We start from the raw sequence: 19598 nt of genomic DNA on the forward strand, positions 1-19598 counted from the left end.
ATTTTGAGACTCTCTTTGTAATATCCTTTTATAAAGGTCTATGGTAGTAGGGGCCAAAGTGCCATTTGTTTAAAAGATATCTGTGGTGCAGGGTATCTTTTATGAGAATTAAATTGGGTTATATGTGTAAAATGCCTATTGCCGTGCTTAATGGATGTTTAAGAAATAGAAGCTAAATAAGTAATACTGGTATATGAAATGACCAATATAGCTAGTCCCTTTACCCTTCTAGAGGCATGTTTCTTTTTGTTTTTACCCTTTTGCTCCTGAACTTAGATTGTAGAGAAACTTTTTCTCTATATTAGTTCTAAGAGTGGTGAAGAGACTGCAAAGTAATTAAAGTGTGGATTGTTTTAAATGTGATTTCTGAAAGTTGGCAACTACCTGCTGTTGTGTTGTTATGAGAGTGAAAGATAATTGTGGAAATGGGTTTACAGCAGTCCCTCTCTATATCGCGGTTCACTTAGCGCGGACTCACTGTATCGCGGGATTTTTAAAAATATTATATTTAATTATTTATCGCGGACTTTTTGCTATTTTGCGGTACTGTATACGTATGTTGTTAAAGTTACGTAGGTTTAAGAGTATAGAATAAATGTAAGGTTCCTACTTCGCGGGGTTGGGGGGATACGGTCTGGAACATAACACCCGCGATAAGTGAGGGAATACTGTATTACAGTTATGAGAAGGCATAGAAGCAAGGTAGTTGGCATGCCAGGTGAAACAGGCCAAAAGCAGGCAAGCCATTGCCATCAGGACAAATGAGGCCGTGAAATGTGCATGATTTCAGTGCCCAAATAATAAAAACCACGGTCTCATCCTCTTCTGCCTCTGTCTCTTCTTACCCTATGAAAAGATGTTCTTAGGTCTGCATACCCTATCAGTTAAAAATACCAAACTGAGTAGTGAGTGCAGTACATAGTTCTTTGTTGAATAAGGAAGGGCCAGGACTAACTTAAGTTTTGTTCCCTGGGTGAATGTGAAAGGAAGTGGAGTAAGAGTAAAGTTTTGCTTTGAGGTGGTGGCAGATTAGGTGAAAATACCTAGGGGATAGTCAGTCATAGAGGAACGAATATGACCGCTAAAGCGGCCAGGTTCTTCTAGGGAGAGTGAGAGTAGCTCCGGAGCACAGAGTGAGCACACTAGAAAGAAATAGTAATTCTAAGAGTAATATCCTTAGAATCTGGAAAATAATTGGATGATTTCTTTTTTAATCTACTCTGCTAACTACTGTAGGTTTTCCACACTATCCAGAGTAGAGCATTCATGAAACCTTTTGTAGGCCTAAATGATTTAAAGCAAAGAAGTAGTTGCCATTAATTTATATGGGAAACTTTTGAGCGTTCTGAGAATTCAACACACGCACATGTCTTTATTTCACTCACCACAACTGAAATGCTTGATTACATCAGTTTTTTGATAAGTGTAACATCCTTATGAGCTCTCTTAAGCTCTTCTGATACTTTAGGACCTATCTTGCTAACGAGTGCGAAAAATAAATCAAAATAAAGCAGAGCTTCTCCCAGACACAGTTCCATGCTCTGTTGCTTGATGCTGAGATGCTGAGTGTAGTTCCTGGGGAAGGAGCACAGTGGGGCCGCTCTCACTGCTGGGGGCTTGCGAAGCCTCTTAACAGCTCACTGCAAAACCAATGCTGAACACTATTTTTGCTTTTCACGTTTTTTCATAAAAGCAAATATCACGAACTTTAAAAAAACAAAGGATACCTGTATAGAACTGTTTTTAATAAATGCCAAGGGCCCTGGCTGCTGTGGCTTAACGGATTGAGCGCTGGCCTATGAACCAAAGGGTCGCTGGTTCAATTCCCAGTCAGGGCACATGCCTGGGTTGTGGGCCAGGTCCCCAGTTGGGTGTGCTCAAGAGGCAACCACACGTTGATGTTTCTCTTCCTCCCTTTCTCTCTTTCTAAAAATAAATAAATAAAATATTTAAAAATAAATAAATAAATGCCAAAGAAGGGATATAAAATCTCATTCTATATTATTTTTTATGTATGCTAACTCAGATCATAAATTTTGAGAACAGTAGCTATCTTAAAATTCTTCAGCACTTAGCCCCAACTGGAAAAGAAGTGTAATAAATGGCTTCCAGGAATTTTGAACCTGCTCTTGGAAACTAAAGTGAAAGATGACAAGCTAGTATAAAGATAAAAATGCTGGGGTTAAGAAGTGGAAATAGGCTGATGTTCATTGTTACGTGACATTAACAATGACATTAATAGTTTGTGTTTTCAAGTGATAGTAATATATTATGAAATCTTGCATTGGGAAAATGGAAATGGGAGTCTCATGTATCTTTTATTATTTACAATGCAATTCACAAACCTTAGACTTTTTGTGTTTTACAGTCTGTTGCCAGAATCGGCCAAACTGGAACAAAGTCTGTCTTCTCCCAGAGTGGAAATAGTCGAGAGGTAACTCCAGTTCTTGTTGCACAAACACAGAGTTCTGGCCCACAAACGAGGTATTTATTATGGTGTCATTATTTGATATTGTTCAACTTTTCTCACTATACTTCAGTATAGTCAGGTTTTGACTCTTCTAAGAATTCTGGAATGACTATTATAAATTTTGAATGCATCACATTTGAAATTTCTAACTTAATAAAAAGACTAGTGTAATTTTTAGTTAGTAGTATAATGCAAATCAAGACAAGAATTAGCTATAACCCAAAATGAAAGTGTTGACAGGATCAAAGCCCCTCTGTCTGAAGCCTCTGGAAGAGAATCCTTCCTGGACTCTCTTAGCTTCTCGTAGCCCCAGGCATTCCCAGGCTTTTGTGGTAGCCTGACTCAGTGTCTGCCTTCATTGGTCTCCACAAGGCCATCTTCCCTGTGTATCTGTGTCCAAATTTCCCTTTTCTTTTAAGGACATCAGTGATATGGGACCTACTGGCCTCATCTTAACATGACTATAGCTACAAAGACCCTATTTTTTAATAAGGTCACAATCACAGCCACTGGGGGTTAGGGGTTCAACATACCTCTTTAGGAGATACAGTTCAACCCATAGCATTGCTTTCTTAACAGTTACTCATTATTTTGTCTTTTAAGAGGTTTGTTTAGAGTTTATAGTATACATTTAACTTATAAAAGTCTACCTTTAAGTAATAATATATGCCATCCCACATATAACATAAAACCTTATTACAGTATATTTTCATGCTCTTCTCCTAGTCTTTATGCTCTTGTTTTCATAGTTTTCTTCAGTGTATGTTATAAAGCCCATAGAGCATTGTTGTAGTTTCTGCCTTAGCTGTTTTATAGAAATTTTGTAAAATAATAAAAAGTCTTTTATATTTAGTCACATATTTACAATTTCTGGTGCTCTTTATTTCTTTCTGTAGATCCAGATTTCAATTTTGTATCCTTTTCCTTCATCTTGAAGGAATTCTTTTAACATTTCTTGTGGTCCAGGCCTGCTGATCATGAGTTTTTTCAGCTTTTGAATGTCAGAAGAAAATTTTTATTTCACCTTTATTTTTGTGTTTGAAAGAAATGTTCACTGGATATAGAATTCTAGTAAACAGTTTTTATCTCTTTAAAGACGTTGCTGAACTGTCTTCTAGTTCACAGTTGTTCCGACAAGACGTCTGCTGTCAATTCTCATTTCTGTTTCTCTAGATGTCATGTGCCTTTTTACTCTTAACTGTTTTAAGATTCCCTCCTTTTCACTTTTTCAAGCCATTTGATTATGATGTGCTATAGCGTAGTTTTTTCTTTCTTAGCCTTTGGATTCACTGAGCTCCTTGGATCTGTGAGGTTTCCCGCTGCCCCCTTAGGTTAAATGATTTTGTAGAACAACTCACCGAATCCAGGAAAGTGCTCGACTTAAAGTTTTATTGTAAAGGATACAAAGCACAGTTAGACAAATGAGGCCCATAGGATAAGGTCTGGAAGGGTCCTGAACATAGAATTTCTGTGTTCTCTCCCTATGGAATCAAGATGTATCACCCTTTAGGTACATCGATGTGTTCACCAGCCAAGAAACTCAATCAAGCTTCAGTGTTGAGAGTTTTTATTGGAGTTTTTATAATGTAGGCATGATAGATAGAACACTGGCCATGTGATTGAACTCAATCTCTAGCCACCCTCCCCTTCAGAGTCAGGCTGATATCACCAAGCTCAAAGCCTCAACTCTCCCTAATCATAGGGTTGATCTTTCCAATATAGCCAGTCCCTTATCCTGAGTCCACCATGAGTCATAAACTCAGGTAAGGCCCCAGGGGCCCACCCTGAATAATAAAGACATTCCTATCACTTGAAAAATTCTAAGGATTTAGAAGCTTCCTCCCAAGAACCCAACACAAAGGCCAGACAAATTATTTTTTTAATTATTTAATTCTATTTTTTAATATGCTTTATTGATTATGCTGTTACAGTTGTCCCAGTTTCTTTTCCCTTTGTTCCCCTCCACCCAGTGACCCCCTCCCTCCAATTGTCCACCCCCCCTTAGTCCATGCCCATTGGTTGTGCATATAGTTCTTCTCAACATCTTCCTGTCTACTCCACTCCCTCCTACTATGCTTCTTAATTCCTGTACCATCTCCCTCCCTTTCCCCCTTCCCCCTCCCTGCTGACCTCCCCCCATAATGTTCCCCATACCTATAATTCTTTTCCCACTCTTGTTGCCTACTTAGTTTGCCTTTGTTTTGATTTCCTAGCTTCTGTTGTTGGTTTTTGGAATACAGTTTTCTTTTTTTTAATTATTTATTTGTTTGTTTATTTTTAGAGAGAGGGGAAAGGAGAAAGAGAGGGAGAGAAACATCACTGTGTGGTTGCCTCTCACTCGCACCCCCAACTGGGGACCTGATGTGCAACCTAGTCATGTGCCCTGACTGGGAATCATACGAGCGATACTTGGCTCGCAGGCCGACGCTCAATCCACTGAGCCACAGCAGCCAGGGCTTTACAGTTTTCATTTTAATGTTCATAGTTTTGACCCTCTTTCTCCTAAACAAGTCCCTTTAACATTTCATATAACAGTGGTTTGGATCTGATGAACTCTTTCAGTTTTACTTTGTCCTGGAAGCACTTTCTCTGCCCTTCTATTCAGAATGACAGCTTCACTGGATAGAGTAATCGTGGTTGTAGGTTTTTGCTTTTCATTACTTTGAATATTTCTTGCCAGTCCCTTCTTGCCTGAAGAGTTTCTTTTGAGAAATCAGCTGACAGTCTTATTGGGACCCCTTTGTACATAATTTTCTTCTCTCTTGCTTTTTTTAAGATTCTTTAAGATTCTCTCTTTATCCTTAATTTTTGACATTTTGATTATAATGTGTCTTGGTGTGGTTCTCCCTGGGTCCAGTTTTTTTGGAACTCTCTGTGCTTCCTGGACCTGTAAGTCTATTTCCTTCCCCACGTTAGAGAAGTTCTACTTCATTATTTTTTCACATAACTTTTCAATTTCTAGTTCTTCTTCTTCACCTTCTGGCAACCCTGTGATTTGGATGTTGGCCCGCTTATAGCTGTCCCATAGGTTTCTGATCCTCTCCTCATTTTCGTCACTTTTCATTTCCTCTTTCTGCGCTGGTTGACTGTTTGTTCCTTCCTTATGTTCTTATTTGTTGATTTGATCCCTGGTTTTCTTTCCTTCACCACTAGTTTCGTATGTGTTTTCATTCATTTCAGCAAGACTAGCCTTCATTCCTTCCCCATCTTGTTTAAGATCCACTGTTAGGTCTGTAAGCATTCGTATAACCAAAGCTCTGAACTGTGCCTCAGAAAGATTTCCTGTCTGCTGAGCCCTTAGATTAGATATTTGCTGTCTGGTCAGCTGCATTACCGGGATCTCTGTCATGATCTATGCCATCCCGACAGTTTTGTGTTTACCTTTTCTTCCTGGGCGGGGCTGTCACACCACCTATGCTATAGGGGGCGAAGCTCCGTGCACTCATCACAACCGGACGACCCTTCTCACCACATTGTGATGTTTTTCTGTGGGGGTGGGGGTCCAAGATGGATTCCTGCCGTTCACTCTCTGCTGAGAGACTGGGAGCCTCCTCCTCCGTCCCCACGCCTTCCAGCCCTCACAGTCTGAGGCAATGGGGGTCTGCCTTCCCCAGCATTGAAATCACGAGCTGATGGGTCTGGTCTGCAGCTGGGGGTGCTCCCCACGCGCTTCTCGCCTCCCCTTAAATACAGTGTCTGTGCTCACTGCTGTCCCACCGACATCACCGCAGTTGCCTCCACCAGCACAGCTCCACCCTGGTTTCACTCCTCCTACTCATCCAGACAAGCACCACTTCTTTATATCTTCATATGTTAGACGTCCATGTAGCTTTATTTTCTGGAACTTCCAGTTATATCTGGTTTTGCGGTAGTTGTATTCCTTCTTAGTTTGGAGGGAGATGGAGCGTGTCAGTCTAGGCCTCCATCTTGGCCGGAAGTCCCGCCACCCAGACAAATTCTTTATTCTATAACACTCAAACGCCTGAACTGGTCTGTTTCACTGAAGACTCTAGGGAAGCCTTCTGCAGATCTTTGGAACTCCCCTCCTCCTTGTAGCTCTCTCCTTTGCAGTACTCTGATCTGCAAATTCTAGCTGCCTTGACTTCCCTGAATTCTCAACATTTTGTGACCTGAGCTCTATTTGTGTTTCCCGGGCCTGCGCTGCATCCTCAGCACCCTCCTCAGGCATGTGCTGCCTGCTGCCAGTGTCTGAAAACCACTGTGGGAGTTTAGAGAGAATATGAGAAATCTCTGGTCCTTCCCCTCAATATTGCGGTGAACCCTAAACTGATCTTAAAAGTAAATTAAAAATTTTATTTTAAAAATTAATTGGTCACCCCAGATGACCTCACTTGCTGAAATCCTTACACTGAGATTATGTCTTTTGAAAGGATTAAGGACAACCTGGGTATTTTTTATTCATTGGTCAACATCTCTTTTCAAAAGCCTCCGGCCAGACTCAGGTAACTAGTAGGACTTCCCATAGGCTGTATACATTGTAAACCGTTTACTCCATAGACTTACCTACTATCAATTAAATAATTTTAGGTTTTAAATTTGCTTGCTTTCTAAGAAGGAAATTCTTATAAGGTAGAGTTTGCATTTAAAGTAAAAAAGTGTATCCAAGTGATTATTAGATGTCTTTTGCTCTATAAACCTTGATACAGTGTTTGAATTTACAGGGAAGCAACTTCTCAAGTACCAGCTGTTCTGGTGGTATTTGTTGGCAAATATCCCTGCTACCCATGTCCAACTATCTTTTCCTTTTTCTCTAATTTTCTTCAGTTGCAAATGAGAGCTAGGGATAATTGGTTTATAGATGGGTTTACCATTTATTAACCCAGAATTTTTATGTGAGTTAAGTTCAACAATAAATTTTAGATAGAGCAAAGATCCATAGTATAATCACTCATTTATGGTAACACAAATACTATTTAAACAGGGGTTTACACAGAGGGATAAGAATAGGACTGACCAACTCATCAACTTTGGAGTACAAACATGTTGGATACTTTTTATATTTATTTATTTATGTATGTATTTCTTTTTGTTGATTTGAGAGAGAGACATTGGTTTGCTGTTCCACTTATTTATGCATCATTGGTTGCTTCTTGGATGTGCCCTGAATGGGGATCAAACCCGCAACCTTGGCATATTGGGATGATGCTCTAGTCAACTGAGCTACCTGTCCAGGGCCTTTAAAATTTTTTTTTAAGTGTACTTGAATTGAAGCAATAATTATGGTCGTAAACTGAGTTTTTTAAAAAATCAACTTTTATAATCTTTTTTAGTACAACACCTCAGGTACTGAGCCCCACTATCACATCTCCCCCCAATGCACTGCCTCGAAGAAGCTCACGACTGTTCACTAGTGACAGCTCTACAACTAAGGTAATGCTTCCCACCTAAAACACCTGTTCATCTGGCTCAACCTCTAATCAATAAATGAGGTGACAATTCTTTAACTTTTTAAATTTGGGGGGCCATCTATAACATTTGTAAATTTTATTGGTCCTTTAGTAAATATTTTATAACATTGTTGAAATGACAAAACTGTGGTGGAGAACAGATCAGTGGTTAGTAGGAGTTAGGACTGGGGGGTAACTGTTAAAGCCTTGCACAGGTGGGTTTCTTTGTGTTCTGGCAGAACAGTTCTGTTTGTTGTGGTAACTGATTACACAAATCTGTACATGCAACAAAATTCATAGAAGTATGCACACCAAAAAAATTGCATGTAAAAAACCGATGAAATCCAAATAAGATTTATAGTTTAGTTGATGGTATTATACCAGCTCTAGTTTCCTGCATTTGATGATGTACTATGGTTATCAGATGTTATCACAGATAAAAATTGGGGGAAAAGTAAATGGAAATTTTCTGTGGCTTCTATGTACATTTCTTTGCACAATTGGTGGGTCTCGTTATGTCTTTGATAAATTTTCTTGGTCCATTTACAAATATTATGGACAATCTTTAATCTTGACATACACAGATCAACAGTTTTATGACATCTGTTATGGTGCTCTGATACAATTAGGTAATATTGCATCTACTTATTTTCTTACTTTTAAATAATAAATGAAAATGATATACTTTCAGAGAAGAACGATATTTAATGCTAATTTGCCTCAAACACTAGTTAATACAAATTATGTTTAGAATTATTTAAAACTAAATGACTTTGAAGACTTTTGTCTTTATAAAATTTCTTCTGAGAAAAATATACACCAATCAAGATTGTGCATTTATTTATATCTAATATTTGAGAAAGGGTTGGGGAAATGTCTAAAATACATGATTATAACAAGTATGGGGCTTTCCTCTTTACAGGAGAACAGTAAAAAATTAAAAATGAAATTTCCACCTAAAATCCCAAACAGAAAAACAAAAAGTAAAACTAATAAAGGAGGAATAACTCAACCTAACATAAATGATAACCTGGAAATTACAAAATTGGACTCTTCCATCATTTCAGAAGGGAAAATCTCCACAATCACACCTCAGATCCAGGCATTTAATCTACAGAAAGCAGCAGCAGGTCTGTTTTAAATGCTAAATATCTTCCTTGCATTTTATTTTATTCAGTTACTCTAAGTAACTTTCTTTATGTTCATTTAAAGTGCCTTTCATTTTTTTCTAGATAGATGTTGAAATTTTTAATGAATTTTTTTATAATTAGCCTTTCTAGAAAACCAAACTGTTTTATTGTCTTTTCTCCTTTGTTTACTACATTGTTTTCTCCTAGAAGGTTTGATGAGCCTTCTTCGTGAAATGGGGAAAGGTTATTTAGCTTTGTGTTCATACAACTGCAAAGAAGCTATAAATATCTTGAGCCACCTACCTTCTCACCACTACAGTACTGGTTGGGTACTGTGCCAAATTGGAAGGGCCTATTTTGAACTTTCAGAGTACATGCAAGTAAGTACAGAAAACAGTGACATACGCCTTTTTACACCTAATTGAAATTTAATTAAAATGCCTATGCTTGACAAGGCTAGATCTAAAAGGTCAATATTTATTATGCGATGTCTTTATATTTACTTTCTCAGCATTATAATTTATAAATACAGTTCTTTCTTGGGTTAAGGGGTGAGTGACTTCAATTCTTTAGGATTAGCTGACATAGATTCGTAGAGAACCCAAGTAAGTCATCCATGCGTTGCTATGTGGAACACCTGTACTTGACTCAGTTGGGTCTGAAAATATATATTTACCATTACATAGATATTTCTAGTCAAAACTCTTTCTACTATATTTAGAGTTCTCCCTGGGATGAATACTTGTCATTTAATACATTTTATGAACTTGGGGGGTGCTATGAAGAAAAGTGTATGTTATCGAGGATATAGTGTCCTTATCACAAGGCTTTTATCCTTTTAATTTTAATTATATTCATTGCTTAAGTTACTTGTTTATACCAGGAAAGGAGAAGATGATTAACCTAAAGCCAAAGAAAATTCTAATTTTCAATTTAAATATTCTCCCTACTTTTTCCAAAGCATTTTTCTCTTCACCCCCTCTAAATTAAAGAAAAAAGAAACCCTTTAGAAACCTCTGTATTAATCCAATTTCTCTAATATAAATTACTTTTTGCCTTATTTGCTTTCATTTCATTTATTCAGTATATATTTGAGTGCATGTTATGTCCTAGATTCTTTTGGACTCCGTAATATACAGCCAGAGAGATAATTACTTGCCTTCATAGAGCTTACATTCTAATTCTAATAAAAGACAGATTGTAAGCCAATAAATGTAAAAAGACAGCAATAAGTTATATGAAGAAAAAATGAAGTATGGTAAGGAAACTGGGGGACAGTGAAGTATGGTGCTATTTCTTTAAAAGTGTTCCCAGAGACAGAAGGTCGCTCCTCCCTTTCTCAGCTGTGTAAAGATCTAGGGGTGGAGTGTTCTTCCAGATACAGAATAAATGCAGAAGATACCTGTTTGTGTAATTTTGTGAAGTAAAGGAAAAAGTTATGGACAGCCTTGTTCATTGCTAGAAGACCCATGTTTGGATTATGGTCCTTTATTGGTACGCAGGCAAAAACTGTGTTTGGCAAGCCCTTTTCAAAATTATTTCTAGTTTATTGTTTCATAGGTACTTTAAAAATACCTGAAGTTTCTTGCTTCCCCTAATTAGAGAGTAGCTATAGACCCAGATATTAAACTGAAGAAAGCCTTTGTTTCAACTTAATGTTATGTTTTCTTTCTTGTTTGCCACAATCACTTTTCAGAAGAAGCAATAGATTCTGAAAAAATTTCAGAAAAAAAAAAAATTTTTCCAAAACCTGTATTTGGCTGATGATTAGGTCTGTCTCCTTGTAACCGATGCCTATTTGAAAAATGCCTATTTTAAAAACTTAGCTGTATTACTTTTAAGGGATTTTAGGGAAGTAACAAGTTATCAAGCTATTCTAGGTAGTATATGGCCATTTCTTAGAATTAAGTTCCTGGTTTTATAACTATTATTTCCTTATTTTCTGTCATCTTTATTTCAAATAGAATAGATCAGATATTCCTTAATTCTAAATTAAACTTGACTTTCAGAATTTTGAACTTACTGAATTGATAAGTGAGGGAACTAATTGGTTTTATATAACCAAAGCCTTAAACTTCAGGGAGAGAGCAGTACAGTTCTGGGAACTTTGAGTATGGTGAGGAAATCATTTGATCTGATAGCTGAGAAGGGACCCTAAGTCAAGAGAGTGTTACAAAGGAAAAAGGAATTACTAGGTAGGGACAGTTCCTGGCAGGTGCAGCATTGGTGGGTACATTCAGTGCTCAACATGCCTGAACTCTTTCTCCTCTAAAGTTTTCAACTCAACTTCTTAATACACATCACTACAAAAAGAGGTTTTGTGTTACAGAAGTCATTCTTCCCTCACCTTTTCTGAGGGAGTTATTCTGTAAAGCTATTTTTAAAACTTTGGAATATGTTTTTTAAGAATAAATAATTGACTTTCCTTTTTAAATTGTAACTTGGAATAGCTCTCTCTTTCTTGTGTCTGTAAACTTAAATTTTCTTTTCAGAGTTCATGTTTCTACTCTGACTTGTGTATAGAAATTAAGTGTGAATGTGATTAACATTTGACCTGCCTTGAAAGGTTGCTCAGTTTGGCCTTGCGTTATTACTACCTCAAGTAAACATCATAAAACAAGAGAGCATTTAGGTCCCATGAGAAGAGTGCCCAGTGCTCTCCCTATGTGTATGTAAATTGTGCCAACTTGTTTTTCCCTTACTAGTTTTTGTATTTCAGGCTGAAAGGATATTCTCAGAGGTTAGAAGAATTGAGAATTACAGAGTTGAAGGCATGGAGATCTATTCTACAACACTTTGGCATCTTCAAAAGGATGTTGCTCTTTCAGTTCTTTCAAAAGACTTAACAGACATGGATAAAAATTCACCAGAGGTATGTTAACGGAAACACTTGGCGTATGTAACTGTTTTTTGATCACCCTTACCAAATTGAGGTGAACCAAATAATTCAAATGACATTTTGTATTACCAACACCCTTCTCTATAAGCAGGACCAGAAAAGATGAGTCCTAAAATAGATGTTACAGATTCCCAAATAGAAAAATCACAAAGTAGATATTTCATTCAGGATTAATCAAGATTTGGCTGTGTTAATATTGCTGTTATCACCAAGATTAGATTTCATTAAGCAGAAATTATATAGAATGAAATTTGCTTGTTTTCAGTGGAAATAAAATAGTAATTTTAATTGTCATTTAAAAAAATGTTTAATTTATTTTTTAGATAAAGGGGAAGGGAGGGAGAAAGAGAGAGAGAAACATTAGTGTGAGAGAGAAACATCTATAGGTTGCCTCTCATACCCACCAAACCTGCAACCCAGGCATGTGCCCTGGTCAGGAATGGAATTGGTGACCTTTTGTTCTGTGAGACAATGCCCAACCAACTGAGCGACTCCAGTCAGGGCCTTAATTGTCATTCTAAGACGTAGACACAATTCATTTACATGCTGCAGTTCTGTAAGAATTGTATTTCAGTGTATCTCAAGAATATTTAGTGATACTTTTATAACATATTTAAGCTTAGAATTTAAAAGTCAATTCTTATTATTCTTTGTAGTTATGTTCTATAGTTCATGAACAATGAGTTAGCAAATACTGAATCCATTGCTCTTTAGCCAAATAAACACACACACACACACACACACACACACCGATTATAAATTATAATCTTAAATCCTAAAAACACCTTGGCCTGGTACATTTTATTTATTATACAAAAAAGAAAATGAGGTGCAGAAGTGTTACTGTGACTCGTCTGAGGCCACCATACAAATAGTGCCAGAGTGGGATTCAAACTGTCTATCTGGCCCCAGAACCCAAGCTTGCACTCCAGGCACTGATCCCACTGCAGTCTTATCTCCTGTCACTGACCTTCAAAAACAAGAAGGCAGAGAGTTGCCTCTTTTTTACCTCATCTGAGAATGTGCCTGATGGACAACCCGTTTTTGGGGTCCACTAAAGCACTGCAAGTATCGATTTGGGTTTTAAAATAAATTTTAGCAAGTAGTCAGTTTTGCGAATATGGAATCCATGAATAACGAGGATTGACTATAGCTATTAAAATGCTTCAGTTTTTGTCTTTTCTAATTTTAGACAGATTTGGTTTTGTTAGGAAATAATAAAACAAAAATTTAACTGTGCATTTGTTTTTGTTCTTTTGTTTGTTCCCATTTTTTAAAGGCCTGGTGTGCTGCAGGGAACTGTTTCAGTTTGCAACGGGAACATGATATCGCAATTAAATTCTTCCAGAGAGCTATCCAGGTTGATCCAAATTATGCTTATGCCTATACGCTATTAGGGCATGAGTTTGTCTTAACTGAAGAATTAGACAAAGCATTAGCTTGTTTTCGAAATGCTATCAGAGTCAATCCTAGACATTATAATGCATGGTAAGTGTTAATAAAGTACAGAGGCAGTGTCTTATTAATGGAGCTAATACTTAATAAATTTTCTTGTTAGATATCTCTTGTTGTCGTGAATTTGATTACCAGTTGATAACATCTAACCAAGTGTTTTTTATGTGAAGTTTATACCCTTAACAAACTCTTCAATTAACTAATGATAATATATAGAATACCAGATCCTTATACTCAATGGTTTCAACCTTTTCTCCTACCAGACTTTTGCAAATAATTGGTTTTGTTACTTTTTCTTATAACACTTAAATGGTGATTATGATGGAAAGTGGAGGGAAATAGTATAATTTACCTATTGTATAATAGAAAATAAACATTGGAAACTATCCACTAGTTGTTGCTCTTCGACAGTATTCTAGTTTAAGTACTAGTTCTAGTTAATTAAGTTTATTAAGAACTCAGGTATGCTAGTTTACTAAATAATGTTTCTATTGTACTTTTTTGTACTTGAGCCACAGTAGACAAATAGGAAGTTACTACCTGGTTCATATTGTTATCTAACGAAGAAGACATGAGAAAGTTTGTTCTTATTTCTGCCTCAACACTGTTTAACTGCTGATGTTTTGCTGTATTTTTCTTGACTGATATAATAGTTAAATATCAGAAAGTGTTATTCTGGTGTTGTAACTCTGGTAGATTTTTTATGTCAGGTATAGTTGTTTTTTTTAATCTCTTGGATTAATCATTATAGCAGTTGAATTTTATTCTGTTTTCTCTCTAAATCTGAGGCACTAGATTCCTAAAATATAGTTTTTGATTCATGTATGTATTTTTTAAGATTTTATTTACTTATTTTTAGAGAAAGTGGAAGGTAGGGAGAAAGAGAAGGAGAGAAACATTGACGTGTGAGAGAATCATCGATCAGTTACCTCTCACACGTGCCCCCCCAACCAGGGACGTGGCCCGCAACCCAGGCATGTGCCCTGACCGGGAATTGAACCATCAACCTTTCAGTTTGCAGGACAACACCCAACCCACTGAGCCACCCCAGTCAGGGCAATTTATATTTTTAATGGATTTTATCTCATTTCTAAGTAATTAACATTGCTTATAAGATCACCTGATAAGGACCTTCTGATATATTAAACTTTCAGGCCTTGCCAACACTGACTCCACTTCTCATAAATATATAGTTCTCTGATATTTTAAGAATTCACTTCTTAAAAGGACTTATGTTGTTTTTAGATGTGTAAATAGGACTTGTGTTGCCTTTTAGATGCTATATTTCATTCTTTAAAACCTTCATATCAAAAATTATGTTGTGAAAATAATTGTCTCACTTGGTAAAAAGGAGGACTATTCAGACTGGCAAGCTTTTACTAGGATGAATTTAAATATTGAGGTATTTAGTTACTATGAGTATATAACTAAACATTAAGTAAATTTATTGTTCCAACCCCAAAGTAAATAGTCTTTCTTTTCTTATCCCCACCATCACCATTATTAGTACAGAGCATTTTATGCCCTTTCTTCACCTCTAACTCCGTTGTAATGATAAAGAAAGCCACTCGAAGCAGATATAGCATGCATTTTTTTTCCAATTCATTTGGTGCTTATTTTCCATCATCTTTATCTAGTTATAGCCAAGAGAGGTCTCCTTAATGTAAATAAGTCACACAACTTAATATGCCATTACATAGCCTTTAAAATTTATAATTTTGAAGTCTATAGGAGCATGTTTTTGATACGTTAAGTGGGGAGAGGGGAAGCTGAACATGACACTATGCAATTGTAATTATATAAAATATATATGTACACTTTTAGACAAAGAATATGGTGAGTTTAGGATTTTAGAATCATGAAGGATCTGGTTAGAATCCTTATTATCTCTTTATACGAGTTCTGTCCAGAAAAAGTTCAGCCAACGAGAATGGTTTGTGTGACATTGATGTTACCTGGCAGGCAGCCAAGGAGAGTGGACTGGAATACTCATGCAGGAACAATGACGACTTCACTGTACTAGTCATTGGGGGCAGTAGATTGTTGAGTGAGTATGTGCACTATGTGGCCATCACATTCAAAATGACCGAGCATATAGAGCAATGGATCTGCAACAAGTTTTGCGTTAAGCTTGAACATTCCTCTGTGGAAACTATTGGGATGATTCAGAAGGCCACAGCTATGGGCAACTGGTGATTGGCAGCTTCATCATGACAACGCACCGACTCATGCATCATGTCTCGTGCAGAGTTTTTTCACAAAACATCAAATCACCCAGGTGACTCAGTCCCCCTACAGCCCAGATTTGGCACCCCATGACTCCTGGCTTTTCCTGAAACTAAAATCACATTTGAAAGGGAAGAGATTTAAAACCATTGATAGATTCAGGAAAATATGAAGGAGCAGCTGATGGCGATTGGGAGAACTGTGTGAGGTCCCAAGGTGCCTCTTTTGAAGGGGACTGAGGTGTCATTGTCCTGTGTACATTGTTTCTTGTATCTTGATCTTCAATAAATGTCTGTTTTTCATATTGCATGGCTGAATACTTTCTGGACAGACCTCGCATTTGGGCAAGTTAATTTAACTTCTCTAAGCCTTAGTTCCTTATTTGAAAATGTTTATTATAACAGTACCTATCTCCTTGGTTCCTCCTAGGATTAAATGAGATAATTTACATAAAGAATTTAACAAAGTTATTGGCACACACATAATAACCACTGAGTAAAAAATAGCTATTAAATCTAGATTTTAGTAGCGGTTTAAGGATATGGTTTCTTTTTCCCCACATTGTTATAGTTAATCTGATTAATTTGATTTATTGTTTTTACTTGTAAAAGTGACTTGTCTGAAATGCTGGGTTGATTTTTCCATTTCCTACTGGTTTATTAGATTCCATACATAATTCTTTTATTAGTTAAACTAAATTAGCCACCACAGTTTATATACCTAAAATTGTACTTTTACACTTTCAGGTATGGTTTAGGAATGATTTATTACAAGCAAGAAAAATTCAGCCTTGCAGAAATGCATTTCCAGAAAGCACTTGACATCAACCCTCAAAGTTCAGTTTTACTTTGCCACATTGGAGTAGTAAGTAGCTTTCTAAACATCGTTTAATTAGTCTCCCTCTTAAAATGTGTTTGTTATTTACTTAATTGCTCTAATAAGAATTAGGGCTTTTTGTTGTCATTGTTGTTCTTGAAATAATATCCTGGATTCTTTTATAGCTGAAAATATCACCTTTTTCTTGGCATAAAGAGAAATAACTGAAGTACCCTCATCTCTTGGGCAAGTCAGTTTCTCTGAGCTCCTATTTTATGAATGTCGAATAATACCACCTTGCCTACCCCATAGGGTTCTTAAAAGGCTCACATGAGATACTTCATATTTTTGAAAGTACTTTTCCATGTTAATATTTGGCTTCTAAATTAAGTAATTAATATTTTAAGGCAACTGATTTCCTGTGTTTTAGCCTCTTAAGTGATATAGGTAGATGTTAGAGCTAAATAAAATTCTATAAGGCAACGTGGATCACCAATTTTATATTTATATTTTAAAAATGTATTTATAAGTTGTACTTTGATAGGAGTAAAATTTTGTTTGCTTTTTAAAATCTCATTTATTAGTTTCTCTATAAGCATAGTACCCTCAGTTTTTGTTCTTGCCTTCCTCCCATCCCCGTCCTTCCTTCCCTCGCCCCTTTATCTTTCAGCAAGTTTGTGTTTTGGGGGATGTGCATACAATGTGGGGAAATTATGTTCTATGGAATTTTACTATTCATTTTGGGGGGGAAATTCTAGTTCTTTATCATTTTTTAAAAAATTGACATGGTAACTTTTATAATAAGATACTGTACAAAAATATAGAGAAAACATTTTGACTTTAAAATTATTATTTTTGTCACTTAAGATGGGGAAATCAAACTTGGGTATCCGTTGATGCCCTTTAGTAAAGTTGAACATTTTTAAAAATAGGCTTTCTTTTAAAGTTATTGTGGAAGAGATTGTTTTCAGCATTTTGAGTGGTTTTATTGGAAGAAGTTTTCAGATGAGAGGATATGCTTTTCTCTCGTAGGGAACTAGTATTTAGGATTTCAGTCCTGTGGGCAGGGTATTTGGCCACATGTAGTAATAACCTCTGCAGTGATCATTGCGTAGATGAATTCAGCAACCACATATTGGCAGTACCTCCTCTCCCATTCTTGTTCCAGCGGTATTTGTTAAAGTTCCACATCCACTTGCTCCACTTTATTTTTAACATTCAAGTCATCTGATGAGGAACACAGCAGAATATGACTATATACACATGAATGAGTAGTGAGGCTTCGGATTTTTTTTTTTTAAGTTATTTAAAATAAATTATGCCCTGGCTGGGTGGCTCAGTTGGCTGGACTGTCATCCCATGCACCAAAAGGTTGAGGGTTCAATCCACAGTCAGGGCACATACCTAGGTTGCGAGTTTGATCCCTGGTCAGGGTGCATACAAGAGGCAGCCAGTCAATATTTCTCTTTCTCATTGATGCCTCTCTCTCTCCTCTCTCTCCTTCCCTTCCCTCTCCCTCCCTCCCTCCTTACCTCCCTTCCTCTCTCTTCAAATCAATAAATATATCCTTGGGTATGGATTAAAAATAAATAAATAATTTATTTCCCAGTATTGCAGATCAATGGTTTTCAGATATGTAAGAAATATTATTTTTACAATAAAGTCCTAAAATAGTTAAAAGTTGTAATAGTTCTGAGTGATACAAAATTAGTAAGGTTTAGAGCCAAATCCTCCAAGGGTTTTTGAACACAGTTTTAAAAAGCCTAATATAATAATTAGAGGACCATAATAGACCTGTTGAAATTTGCATATTATCTAGTTAAATAGTACAGATTTTCTTGTGAAGGAAAAACCAAGGTTTTTCTGGTCTTTTAGACTTAAAGGTAACCAAATATTTTCTCTAAAGATAGAATCTTGATTGTCTTTATGGGTACATAATGGTGAACTGGGCTTCAGAGGACTTAGGTTCTGATCCCAGAGCAAGTTATTTAACATCTCTGGACTTTATTATTCTCATCTTTAAAATGAAGCAGTTGAATTAGAGTAGGAAGAGATTTTACAGATAATCTATTAACAGTTTAGTAATCAATTATTAAATCCACTTAACCTAGTGGACAATCCAGTGAAACCATACACCTTATCTCTAGTAGTTTTATTATGTTTTTGTTGGTTTTGAGTCCTATTATTTAGTTCTTACCTTTCTTCAAAAATATGAAAAGGAAACTTTAATAGCATCTTTATTTCTTATAGGTTCAGCACGCACTGAAAAAATCTGAGAAGGCTTTGGACACCCTAAATAAAGCCATTGTTATTGATCCTAAGAATCCTCTATGCAAATTTCACAGAGCCTCAGTTTTATTTGCAAATGAAAAATATAAGGTAAGAGATATATATCTAAATGGTCTTCAGATTTGTATTACTTAAGAAGCTTGCCCTGGCTGGTGTGGCTCAGTTGATTGAGCACCGGCCTGTGAACTGAAAGGTCACTGGTTTGATTCCCAGTCAGGGCACATGCCTGGGTAAGTGGGCTGGGTCCCTGGTAGGGGGTGCATGAAAGGCAACCCATCTCACACAACAATGTTTCTCTCCCTGTCTCCCTCCTTTCTCCCTCCTTTCTCCTCTCTCTAAAAATAAATAAACACATACATAAAATCTTAAAAATAAGTAATTGTTTTTTTAAAAAAAAAGCTTTGTCCCATTTTTTAATAAGCCAAAAGTTATTTTTACTTTATTTTTTATCTCAGTTTATTTTCCCCATTTTAAAGAGCTACTAATTTCATTCTTGAAATACTTATAGGAAGGATGGGTATGTGGATATTTAGGAATATGTGGTTATCCCCTGTAAAGATTCCATATATAGAAAGGAAGATTTTTCATCAAGGAATTGTCTTTTTATCTTTTTTAAAGATTTTATTTTATTTATTTTTAGAAAGAGGGGAAGGAAGAGGAAAAAAGGGGAGAGAAACATTGATGTGAGAGACATCAATTGTTTGCCTCTTGCGTGTGCCCCAGCCTGGGACTGGCCCACAACCCAGGCATCTGTCCTGATCAGGAATTGAACCAGTGACCTTTTGCTTTCAGGGACAATGGTCAACCAACTGAGACACATTGGTCAGGGCCAGGGTAAGACCTGCACCATCCACTTAGGACCAAAATATGCAAATAGGTGACAAATGGATGTGTGTGCAAATATT

At 36.5% G+C, this 19598-nt stretch overlaps 1 protein-coding gene across 4 annotated transcripts in view; it reads left to right on the forward strand.

Annotated features, from left to right (window-relative positions):
• The window catches only part of CDC27 (cell division cycle 27), a 56546-nt gene that overhangs the window by 28773 nt on the left and 8175 nt on the right, over window positions 1-19598 (forward strand). Inside the window, exons 9-16 of one of the 4 annotated variants that reach the window (XM_090292859.1) lie at window positions 2351-2484; window positions 7762-7861; window positions 8801-9008; window positions 9216-9388; window positions 11728-11880; window positions 13187-13395; window positions 16335-16452; window positions 18655-18783. In XM_090292859.1, coding sequence (XP_090148985.1) covers window positions 2351-2484; window positions 7762-7861; window positions 8801-9008; window positions 9216-9388; window positions 11728-11880; window positions 13187-13395; window positions 16335-16452; window positions 18655-18783 — 1224 coding nt within the window. The remainder of the gene's footprint in view (window positions 1-2350; window positions 2485-7761; window positions 7862-8800; window positions 9009-9215; window positions 9389-11727; window positions 11881-13186; window positions 13396-16334; window positions 16453-18654; window positions 18784-19598) is intronic. The other 3 variants (XM_090292860.1, XM_090292861.1, XM_090292862.1) reach the window with 3 other exon arrangements.

This window comes from Furipterus horrens, unplaced genomic scaffold (assembly GCF_987537825.1).
Source record: "Furipterus horrens unplaced genomic scaffold, mFurHor1.1.pri manual_scaffold_11, whole genome shotgun sequence".
Classification (NCBI taxonomy): domain Eukaryota; kingdom Metazoa; phylum Chordata; class Mammalia; order Chiroptera; family Furipteridae; genus Furipterus; species Furipterus horrens.